The 11,624-nt window shown below is 50.7% G+C and overlaps 1 protein-coding gene across 3 annotated transcripts; it reads left to right on the top strand.

Moving 5' to 3' along the window:
• The first annotated feature begins 1,939 nt into the window (after nt 1–1,939).
• Nucleotides 1,940–11,341, top strand: LOC135912661 (endothelin-converting enzyme 2-like). 3 transcript variants are annotated; one of them, XM_065445151.2, is made up of 3 exons: nt 1,940–2,671; nt 4,155–4,369; nt 8,690–11,341. In XM_065445151.2, the coding sequence occupies exons 1-3, from the start codon at nt 2,023–2,025 to the stop codon at nt 10,766–10,768; spliced, it is 2,943 nt and encodes a 980-aa protein (XP_065301223.2). In that variant the 5' UTR covers nt 1,940–2,022; the 3' UTR covers nt 10,769–11,341. The 3 variants fall into 3 exon arrangements, with proteins under 3 accessions (XP_065301223.2, XP_065301222.2, XP_065301221.2); XM_065445150.2 differs by having other exon boundaries at nt 1,941–2,674; nt 8,693–11,341; XM_065445149.2 differs by having other exon boundaries at nt 1,941–2,674.
• The last annotated feature ends 283 nt before the right edge of the window (nt 11,342–11,624 follow it).

The following is an 11,624-nucleotide window of genomic DNA, read 5'->3' as shown; positions in this document are numbered from 1 at the left end:
AGGGCGAATCAATCGACAACTCGAAGCAGTAGCTGGTACACTGAATATGACGAATCAGTTATGCAGAATGCCACGAGGTGGAGAAAAGTTCGTGAAAGGAAAAGGGATCAATCACTCGAACGTAGCGAAGCTGGAAGCATAATCACGATTGAATGACTACGGTCTGATTACAATACAATGACAGAAAGATTGGCGTCCATGGAACGACGAAGGCTGTAGGACGACGACGGGGCGATGGCAACGGTACGACGTTGCTGAAGTGATGGCAGTGATAAAACGACAGCGATGGCTTGGCAACTGTGTGACGATGATGGCGTGGTGAAGACGGCTTGACTACAGTCGGATCACAAAACTAGAATGCCGACGATGCAGCGACCACGACGGTATCACGACCCCGAACACATACCTAGTGGCCCAAGCTATTAGACGACGTTGACCACTGGGTCGAAGTAGAAGGCTTGATAACGACAGCAGCACGAGAGTCAGATCCCGAAGCCGGAATGACAACAGTTGAACGACCGCCAGGGCATCACTGTGGCGTGCGACAACAAATGCTTGATGACTGTATGGCGACGATGGCGTGGTTAAGACGGCATGGCGGGTGTCAGATGACAAAGCTGAAGTTACGACGACGCAACGATCATGGTGCCATCGGGACCATGAGCCCATACCTAGTGGCCCTAGCCGGTAGCAAAGTTGGGCCACTGGGTCGGCATGGGAGGACGGACGGATGGACGGACGGATAGACGGATAGACGGATAGATGGATAGATAGATAGATAGATAGATAGATAGATAGATAGATAGATAGATAGATAGATAGATAGATAGATAGATAGATAGATAGATAGATAGATAGATAGATAGACAATCACAAAACGGTCGAAGTTTCAGTTTATTCAGACATACATTGCCTGTGTTGAAAGGACTAATGGCAGATAAACTCTGCCTGACTAGGTCCGTCCATCCATACATTTGCTCAGAAGCAGTGAAAAAAATAATCAAAAAAACAATTGCCTTTTACATTAGAACATGATGAAAAATAGCTCAGATGAAGAAGTAACATCGCGAACAGGCATCTCAAGTTATGTGACAGAATCACACAATAGTGCCACAGCAGTAGCCTATCAAAAGAACAAAAACACACAAAAAAGAAAAAAAAATACATCCGGCAACATATAAGCAGTACAAGATGACGCAAGCCCTGTACAAAATGTAACTGAACCATTTGCAACAATGTATGAATAGAGAGACCTATAACCTATATAATGTATAACCTTACGCAAAGTACAAAGATAATAGGACAATAAAAAACTATTTTTAAAACTCAAACTTCAGAGAGTAAGTACATTTTAATAATTTTCTTTCAACTGAGTTTAGAACTACATTGTTCGATAGGTTCGTGGATGTAACTATGGTTGTGGAGAAGATTAAGTATTCGGTACAACAGTGTATGATTTCCGTAAATGGTTCTGAATAGCGGTGTTCTGAATCGCTCGGGTCGGATATCATAAGGAGAGAGAGAGAGAGAAAGGAAGAAGGCAGGGAGGTTAGTCCAGTTTGCTACATAGGGAGAATTAGTAGGGTAGCAATGAGCCATATAACTGGCCGCGCCATTTACAATTTCCTGGCAAATATTTAAGGAGAAATTAAGGTTGTAACGTTGGTTAGCGGTAATTGAAGCTTCTTAAAATATAGCCCAAGCATGCTGTTAAAAGAAGCTCGAATAAAATAAATTATAAATAAGATAAATTAAATAATACAGATAAATTATTAAATTATTAGTACTAAATACTAAATTGTATTATTAAAATAAATTAGAGGAAAGCTTGTTAAAAGTAGGCAAAGAATGCTATTCGCAATGCTAAACAGCGTTCTCGTTTCTGCATCACTGATGAAGGAGAGGAAGTGACGGCGATTCTGGCGAAGCGCATTCCGTCGCGCGCCCTCCGCGTGCATTAAGAAGAGGAAGCGAAGCGGAATCCGTCGCGCCGATCAACTCGACGTACTCCGAGCAGCGACCATGTCCATGAAGGCCTCTCGCCAAGGTCGCGTAAGAGGTCCGAAGAAGCTTGACTCCCGGCCCGAGCATCCGCCGGCCACCGCCAGCGACTTCGAGCTAGACGGCGGCGGTCACTCCAGCGACCGCGACTCGGACCAAGCTTCGCGAACGAGCAACCTCACCCGAACAGCGCAGCAGGCCGCCAAGCCGCCGCGACTGCGCCGAAGGCGTTCTAGCTCGTTCGTCGCTCCGCCTAAGCCTAACGAGTCGCCGTCCCAAGACCCGTCCTCGATCTCGCGGCGTCGCCAGGCTGGCCGGAAGCACCGCCGTACGTCGGCACGCGTCTCTCGGCACTTGCCCGACGACCAGGAACCCGAAACGGCCCCGTTCGTGGCTGTTTCCGCTACTGATGCGGCTGCGACTGATCGCGTCCCCGGGCAGCCTGGCGAGCAGAGGCTGGGCGAAGGCCCCGTGAACCTCAGTGAAACGACGCCGAGTCAAGCGACGCCGTCGTCTGCGTCGACGTCGACGACGCAGACGACGTCGAAGGAAGAACCCGCCGAGTCGACTCCGGGTATGGCCGCGACTGTCGATGCTCCTGTCTCGTCCGGGCGGAGACCGCACTCCGGAGGCACCCACGGAAGACCGCTCGCCGAAGGACCGGTGCCAGGTGGTGAGCTTTAGGCGTAGAGAAAAAAAGTTGGGTTCACGTAGAAGGGGAGCTTTCAGATGTGCAATGATTGCACGCGGGCTATCTGCACCGATTGGTAGGGGGACCGCGGAGTGCAAGGGCTTTACATCAGCGGGGCGAAAACGGACGATTTTTGATGTGTCCCTATAACGGCGACTAAGGGCACACGTGGATCCCGCGAGAGAATGAGGGTGCGGAAAGGACACCAAGGAAAGCTTCACTTGAACAAATTCCCGAGTTAGTGGCATCCGCATACTGTTCCCAAGTGCAGTTTTTATAATCGCGACAGTCCCTTTCCCATCCGGAAAATAGAATGCGGTGATTTTAGACGTAGAGTACGAGTATTACGCGGGTTCCTTAAGCTGCGGGAATAGGTTTAAGCGAGGCGTTCCTTGATGTTTTCGAGGAAGGCCGTTCTTGCTTAGTGACGATTTACAAGCATGGAGGGGATGACAAAGTTCGGCAAGTTTTCACGGAATGGGCCGATCTCGAAGACAGCGCAGTCTAAAAATGGGGACCGATGTGCTCCTGGGCATGTGCTGAATGAATCTTCTTGACGCCAACTTGGGTACACTGAATAACACAGCAACAAGAAACAACTCCTGAAGGGTGGCATTCGCGTAAATTACGTAAATGTCAGCTGGTGTCGACACCACTTGGATTTTTTTCCGCTCGTAAGCTGACGCGGTTCCATTACACTGTATATATACGGTTTTGCGAGTTTGAGCGGGGTTGAATATTAATATGCAGAAGATAAAGATAAGGATCAATAGCCAGGCATGGTTGCAATAGTTATGGATTGCACCCATGCCCTGTTCACGAGAAGGAAATTTACAGAAGAATAAAAATGGGTTGGAGCGCATACGGCAGACATTGCCAGATCCGGACTGGAAGCTTACCATTATCATTGAGAAGAAAGGTGTACATTCAATGGATTCTACCGGTGGGGCATATGGGGCAGAAACTTGGGGACTGACCAAGAAGCTCGAAAACAAGTTAAGGACCGCGCAAAGAAATGTGGGACGGAAAATGTTAGGCCCAACGTTAAAGGACAGGAAGAGAGTGGCGTGAACGAGAGCCACGGGGATAGCCAATATTCTAGTTGACATAACGAAAAAAAAAAAAACGGAATTGGGTCAGCCACGTAATTGGTCCATTAGAGTTCCAGAATGGGTGCCAAGGGAAGGGAAGCGCATTCGAGGACCACAGAAAATTAGGTCTGTTGATGAAATCCGGAAATTTGCGGTTGCAAGTCGGAATCAGCTAACGTGAGAAAGGGGCAATTGGAGTTCGCTACGGGAGAGACCTTAATCCTGCAGTGGACGTAAAAATGGGTTACTGCTGCTGCTGCTGATGATGATGATGACGATGGACGTAAAAATGGGTTGCTGCTGCTGATGACGATGATATATATATAAGAGAAGCTGGTTATATTATCTTAAGTGTGACCCGCTCCGTGCAGCTCCTCACAACGGCGGTACTCTCGCCAAACCGGTACGGAGCTCAAGTGCACCTGTGCCGTCCACCTCGAAGGAACCAGCAGATACCGCGGAGGCGTCAGCGAGGACGGTCTCCGCACAGCCTCCGCGTTCCACGTTGAGCCGTGCCACCCTGGGGTTCACTTCAGCGCGTGGCAGTCACGATATCAGCGCTGGTCCAAGAAGGCTTACAGAGCTGGTGCGTTTATGTGGACCAATTACATGCAAGCCAACGTGTGTGGCGCCACCGGTCTGTGGTACTGGATACCACGCCACTGCTGTCGTGTTTTCCGTGACAATAGTTCTATATTCCGATGTGAGAACGACGCTGCCCCTGTTAAGCGCGTGCTGGCAACCGATTTGTGCCGTAGTAAATGTTCCCGTCTTTACGCCTGCCTTACGTTTCGAGAGCCAGAGCACTCCCAGTTGAAGTGTTCCTAATTGCTCTGTTTATGTCCAGTCGCAGTTCACGTACTGCGTTACGATGCCCAGAACCATTTTAATTGGACATATACATATGACAGAAGTATTTTTTTTACCTGCAAGGGAACTTGACAGCACACTCTGTGAAGCGCATAGCGAAGTACCTTGATGTATCGGTTGTTCGACATGTAAAAAAAAAATATCAAGCGCACCTGTAGAAGTGATTTCAATCTTGCGTCCGCTCCCCAAAATAATTAGAAGGCTGCAGCTTTATCCTTCAAGTGTCTTTGATAGCGTCGAATTTTTAGCGGGGACCTGTGCGAGTCGAGCGATAGGAGTCTCAAAACAATTGTACATGCAACAAATGTCGCAGTTTAGCTCGAAAGGCGAGGCGTTGAAAGCGATATCAGAGTCTTTGTCTGTTACACAAAGTAAGGGGTCGTAGTCTTGTGGACAGCGTGTGCTGCGATAACCATTTCCTTAACTAAATAACCAAGCGTGGTGTCACGCGTGCAAGAAAACGCGTGAACAGAGTTTGCTCGATGGTCGCGAGCACTCGCGACCATCGCAAGTTCTCGATAACAAAGTTCACACTCACTCACTCACTCACTCACTCACTCACTCACTCACTCACTCACTCACTCACTCACTCACTCACTCACTCACTCACTCACTCACTCACTCACTCACTCACTCACTCACTCACTCACTCACTCACTCACTCACTCACTCACTCACTCACTCACTCACTCACTCACTCACTCTATAGGAGCACTTATCTGCGCTCGTATCGTGGATCTTTTTCGTCCCTTGTTTTTTGCGCTCTCCTCCGTCAGTGCGTGTATATTTCGTGGCTTTGGCTTCAAACAACCTTCTGATTTCTCTTTTTATTATAACTATTGTGAATTCAATTTAGCTACGCGGTAAGGATTACCTCCACTTACCCTGTAATTGCTAGGATCGTGCTGCTCTGAGAAAATTACGAATAAAAATAACGCTTTGAAGGTAAACAAAAATGATTTAACAGATCTAAAGTATTCGTCCATGCTCTGATTGTCACTGCGCTATACGTCTAGTGCACCACCTGTAGAAGGCTCAACTGATGGCCACCTAGCGGCGGCTTTCGAAAGCAGGCTCGGGAGCAGTAGCAGACGACAACCCTTTGCAGCAAAGGTGGCTGACGTTCGAAGCTGTGATTTCTTCTTTATTCGGGTGCCGGGCTGCTTCTATTGTGGTGGCAGCCGCAGGAAAGGCACGGACATCTATGAGAGTGGACACGCACGTGATGTTACTGGAATTTGGGACAACCCAGACTGCACGCGCCTGTCAGGCGTGTCCCTAAAGCGGAGCCCGTGTCACGTAACCGTTTCATTTTGTTGACGGCGGTCATGTATCTATCGTTTTGTTTTTAGATTCCAGTCTTGCCGCATTACTGCTTCTGTACATCAATAATCCGCACGCGTCGTTGGTGCAGACCTATGTTTCAAACGACTACGCACGGCGCGATACCGCCACACACTGTAGTGACCTTACTACCAATGAATTCACTTGTCTTCACCGAATAACCGTGTCGCCTGCGACTTATAATGCGTACAATAATATGAATAGTAAAGAGACATATCCACGCTTTGTTAGTCTTACAGTAACTTACTCAAAAGATGGTGCTCCGTTTTCTGATAGTTCTACCAAGTAGCAGATTGCATGGCGTGAATACAAATAAAACGCCGCAGTAATCGCCCGAAAGGCGGAGCAATGAATGCGGTAGCAAAGTAGTGGAAAACTACACGAAGTACGAGGATGGCGGTTTTCTCGTCTGTGTAAACTTGTAAACATAGACATACTATACTCGCGGACAAATTTCTGTGACTATGAAGGGAAAGCTACGGGCACGTGGCTGCAGCACAAGTGCTAACGCGCCAAGTAGTCCGGCAGCGTTTGGCAATGTTTTTGGTTGCTCCGAACAGACGCTGAATCGACGCAGCTTTTACGGGCAGCTGTTTCGCGTTTCCCCAGACGCGGAAGGAAAAAGCCGCAAAATAGGTAAACCTCTGTGCTTAGTGTTGTGTTCTGTATTATTATGCGAAGCATACTAGCCGCACAACCACGCTCTTCCTTGCTGCGCCGCGCACGGCTGCGTAGCTACCATATGACGTCATAACAGCTGCAAAGCGGACGCTTAAGCTTCGCCTTCAAGAGTGGAACGCGACAGCGTTCCCATCGACTCGCCAAGGGGTGTAAGACAATGGTCTATGGCACAGCGACTACGCGCCCCGCATCGGACGCGGTGACAGTCGAGCAACGCAGCGTTCGGCGCGACAACGAAATGTGCGCCTGAGCAAGCGACGCACGCCTGAGCCGACGCCGACGACACCGGCTTTTCTGCGACACGAGCTCCTTAACGTTGTCGCGTTAAAATAAAGGCTAGTATGCTTCGCATCCTGGGCTTAACCTTAGCTAGGCCACAGCCATTTTTATGCGAAGCATATTACGAGAGCTCAACCCAGCTCCTCAGGCGCGGCGGTGTCGCCTTGAATACCACGTGACACCGTGACGTCACGACAGAGGAGAAGTGGCTTTGGCTCAACTCTTGCAAGATGGGCTGGGTGGGAATCGAACCAGGGTCTCCGGAGTGTGAGACGGAGACGCTACCACTGAGCCACGAGTACGATGCTTCAAAGCGGTACAAAAGTGCCTCTAGTGAATGCGGTGTTGCCTTAGAAACGAGCTGTTTCTAAGGCTCAGGCGTGCGTCGCTTGCTCAGGCGCACATTTCGTTGCCGCGCCGAACGCTGCGTTGCTCGACGCTCACCGCGTCCAATGCGGGGCGTCCAAGGCGAAGCAGAGTAACGCATGAGTTGTTTCTTCGTCTAGCCGAACCAAATATAGCCAAGCAACAGCAGTTCACCAGGCTAAACAGTGGTTCAACAACTAAAATAAAGGCTAGTATGCTTCGCATCCTGGGCTTAACCTTACCTAAGCCACAGCCATTTTTTTATCTGTTGCTAAAAAGGTGTTTGTTTTGTCTTCCCCGGCCTGAACTAACGTGCATGAAAACGCGTGACTCTTTTTAGGAGCGCTTTCACTTGTGCGCGCTTTGCCTCCGTCGCTTCCCCTTCATAGCTACAGGAAGTTGTCCGCGAGCATAGCTAAATTAACAGGCATGGTGTCCCGCGTGCACAAACCAACATGAACACACATCACTCGACGATTGCGGAAACTCGCTGTCAAAACGCTGCAGTGAGGAAACGCGGCAGCAGCAGCGAGCGAATTGACCGTCGTGCAGCCGCTCGCATCAATGCGAACTGCGCCTTGAAAACACAGCGCAGGGCGGACTATGTACCCGTCGCAGACGGCTTTCAAGATAAGGTGGCCGCCTGGAGTAGAACGCGCTCCCCCTCCCCCCTCACTAGCGTCTCCCCAAATCCTTACGCGCGACGAAAGGCGACGCGCTCCCTTCCCGCGTTCCGCCGCTGCGTGCACGAGATCGAGCGGTGATCGCCGGCTCACCCTCGCGCACTTTCACGCGCACATACAGCATACGGCGCGCGGCGACGATTTTATCCCCCGTGGACTTTATACGGAACATCACAGCGACGCCAACGCCGATGGCAGAAATGCGCCTGAAGTGTTTACATAATTGCTGCAAAAAATTCTGCTTTTCGGAAATACCTAAATGTCGCTGGTTGAAGCAGTGGCCAGGTCATAGTAACGATATGTTTGATAAACTTGTTTAGCGTAAGGAAGAAGAGTTGACCTAACAAAGCTATCTAAGAACGAGGAACGACAATTTAGTATACCTCGTGAAGGGCTAAGAAATAGATGATCTCTTCAGAAATATCTATTTAAAAAAGAGGAAACATAAGAATGTTGTTTGCATTACGAAATGAAATTGCTACATTGAATTACCCGTGAGCGTCATAAAACGTCCCCTTCCACGCCGCGTGAGACGATAACAGCTAAGCTCTGCAAAGTGATATTATTGGTTTTCGGTGTCCCCAGGTAAATAATAGATTGCTCATAGATTGCTGCCTTATCGGGGAAATATTGACTTCAATCTGCTAACTCTTCGATCATCTTTTCACCCGCTGCGGCGCCAGCAGCATCGGCTCGAAGACCTGCTGGAGGTGCCGCCTGAGACTGGGAAACAGGATGCCGTCCGGCCGTGGACAAACAGAATCCTTCTTTCGGTCGCGGCGCTCTTGGTGGTCATTCTGACCTTGGTGGTGTTCGCTCTCTACCGAGTGCGCAAAGTAAACGGCGAAGAACATGACCTGTGCAGCACGCTGGACTGTATCGAGCACGTCCGAGCGCTCAACATCGACACCGGACGCAGTCCACCGCCTTGCGAAGATTTCGCTGGCTTCATCTGCCCCGGCTGGACGGACACCTATCGTCACGTCAATGGCTCCGTAAGAGAGCAAGTCGTTCTCGAGTGGATCGCGACCATCGAAAAGTTGAGCCTCAGCGACTTCGACCGCCAGGCCGTGATCAACAGACCCCTCAGCATGATGCGAAAGTGTATGGCCACGGCCAGCGACGGAGACAACGCCATGAGGATGATGATAGCCTTCGTAAGCGAACGCAGCTTCGCCTGGCCCACGCAAAACGACACGGAGAGAATCGTAGACTACGGCCGAGCCTTGAAGGTGATCCTGGAACTGTCCGTCGTCTGGGCACTGCCTCTGTGGTTTCGTGTCCGCTTGCTCCCGGCGGCGGCTTCGGCGCATCTTCAGCGAGATCGGGCAATCGTCCTGAGTCCGTCGACGCCGCCGCTACTCTGGCACTTTATCCATCAGGCGATATCCAAATACGAAGACGCTTATTCCATCTACACGGGCTTCTTCATGAACACGCTATTCGAGCTCAGACCTTTGTCGGAGTCCTTCGCGATCTTCTTGAAGAATAGAAGCGCCGCCGTACAGGCACAAGTCTTTCGTGAGCTAACGGCCGCGTTCTACGCTCCCAACTCCCACCCCAGGCTCGTGGAAATTAGAACCCTGCCGAAGCTGGTGAGGGAATTGAACGCGAACGACTGGGTAAGAGCGCTTGGATCCGTGTACGGCGTCGGGGCGAACATCACCGCCAGCGACCTTGTCTTGGCTACGAACGACGGCCTCATCAAAGCCACGCGCGCCATTTTCTCCTCGAACACCGCGCAAGACATCTTCTTTCACACGATCTGGTGGTTCGTGCAATCCGTTGGCGCCATGGTAAACACTAGGCTGCTTGTCTCTATGGGCAGTATTCCGGAAGGTGCGTACTTTAGGCGACTTCTTTGCTTCCACGAGGTGGACACGACCTACAACGCCCTTCTTGCGTCCATCAACAAAGCAATGCTGTCGACGAGCGAGCGGCTCGCCATCACCAGCCGGCTGGACAAGATCCGGTCAGTCGCCGTCGAGAAACTGCGCGCGTATTCCAAGCTCAGCGCCGAGACTAGGCAAGCGCTCGCTGCAGCCGTTGAAAGTATGTCGACTGTCATCTGGCCCGAGGACGACTTTGGAAGACCGGGCGGCTTTGAGCAGTACTACGGCGAACCGTACCGATCGGGAGAGGGCGGCTTTTACGGCGAGTGGGAATGGAGCCGCTGGCAGATGTACAACCGGAGTGCCAAGGCGGCCGGCGGAGAGTACTACGTGGCCGCTTCGGAAGCCTTCTCGATTGAGGCGCCGACGCTGACCACGTACAATCCCGTGCGGAACGTGATTTCCATCGGTGTCGCCGCCCTTAGTCCGCCGTTTTACTACCGCGATGCCACGAGCGCCGTGTTCTACGCTGGCCTCGGGTTTCTCTACGCGGACGGAATCTTCAGGGCTGTCAACGCTATGGCGCACCTCTTAAACGGGAGCGGCTCGATGAACCCAACGGACTCTGCGGTGACGACGTCGGAGTTCCAGAACGCCTCGTGTTGTGCCGACAGCAGCGAAGACTCGATAACGTTTCCGCATCTATCCGCGCTGGATGTCGCCTACACGGCGTACACGCGGTTCAGAGACGAGGCCTCGGACCTCCGCCTGAAAGGGCTGCCCCAATATAGCCCCGCGCAAGTCTTTTTTGCCACCTTCTGCCACTGCACTTGCTGGACGAACGACTTCAAGAAAAAGTACTCCTTGGTGTGCTACAATGCGGTGAAAAATTTCGATCCGTTCGCGCAGGCGTTTTCCTGTCCCGCCTGATCTGTCTCGGCCGACAGAACTTACGCGTACGAGCGTAGACGGAGACTCGATTGACGTGCGAGTACCTCCTCGTGTAGAGCCGTTTGCGAGAGGCGGGAACTGTAAAGTGAGACACTGCGCACGAAATGGTTGCTGACAGACTTACGCTCTTCTACTGTTTGCTTTATTCACGTTGGGTCTTGTCAGTGTTTAGTACTGCTTTTCTTGATTTCTCTTGTTTTGCCTTTGTTTCGAACTTCCTCTTTTGTTTCCGCCAGCGCCCTTGGTAGCCAAGCTGAGGCCCTTGCTTGGATGCAACTGAATTCGTGTGCGTAACCTCGCTTTGTATTTAAGCATTATTCTCGAACTGCCGAGCTTAGCCTTTTGTAGAAGCGCGCTCTGATTTATTGCAGCACAGGGTTCGCACTTGTCTGAAGTTCGGCGAGACCTACCTCGGCCTTAACAGCAGCGATACCGTTCAGGATCCTGCATTGGCTTTTGGTGAAGCCCAATGGTTTTCTTTTGTTTTCATTATATAGTTTACGTCTTTCAGACTATGGGATATTTAGTCTGAGAGCGCTATATTACCCTGGCTTTTTGTATTCTATGTTGGGAAGGTATCTTGTTCAAAGCACTTGTAGCAGCAAAGGCTTCAGGAGTAGCGCATGACTGCATGGCCACCGATGAACTGCCTCGCCAAGTGTTTTCTTGTGTCTATTTATGGTTCATCTGAAGTGTTATAAGCAGTTCAGGTCATTACGAGTACTAAACAATGGTCATTTCAAAGTGGTGGCGAGACGCAATTTTCCGTAAATAGGCATGCGGAAAGATAACGTTGGTGCAGTCGGCTCGATTTGTTTGCCCCAAGTATTTACTG

The sequence above is a fragment of the Dermacentor albipictus genome, chromosome 7 (assembly GCF_038994185.2).
Source record: "Dermacentor albipictus isolate Rhodes 1998 colony chromosome 7, USDA_Dalb.pri_finalv2, whole genome shotgun sequence".
NCBI classification, from domain to species: domain Eukaryota; kingdom Metazoa; phylum Arthropoda; class Arachnida; order Ixodida; family Ixodidae; genus Dermacentor; species Dermacentor albipictus.
This window is presented reverse-complemented; position numbering and strand designations above follow the sequence as displayed.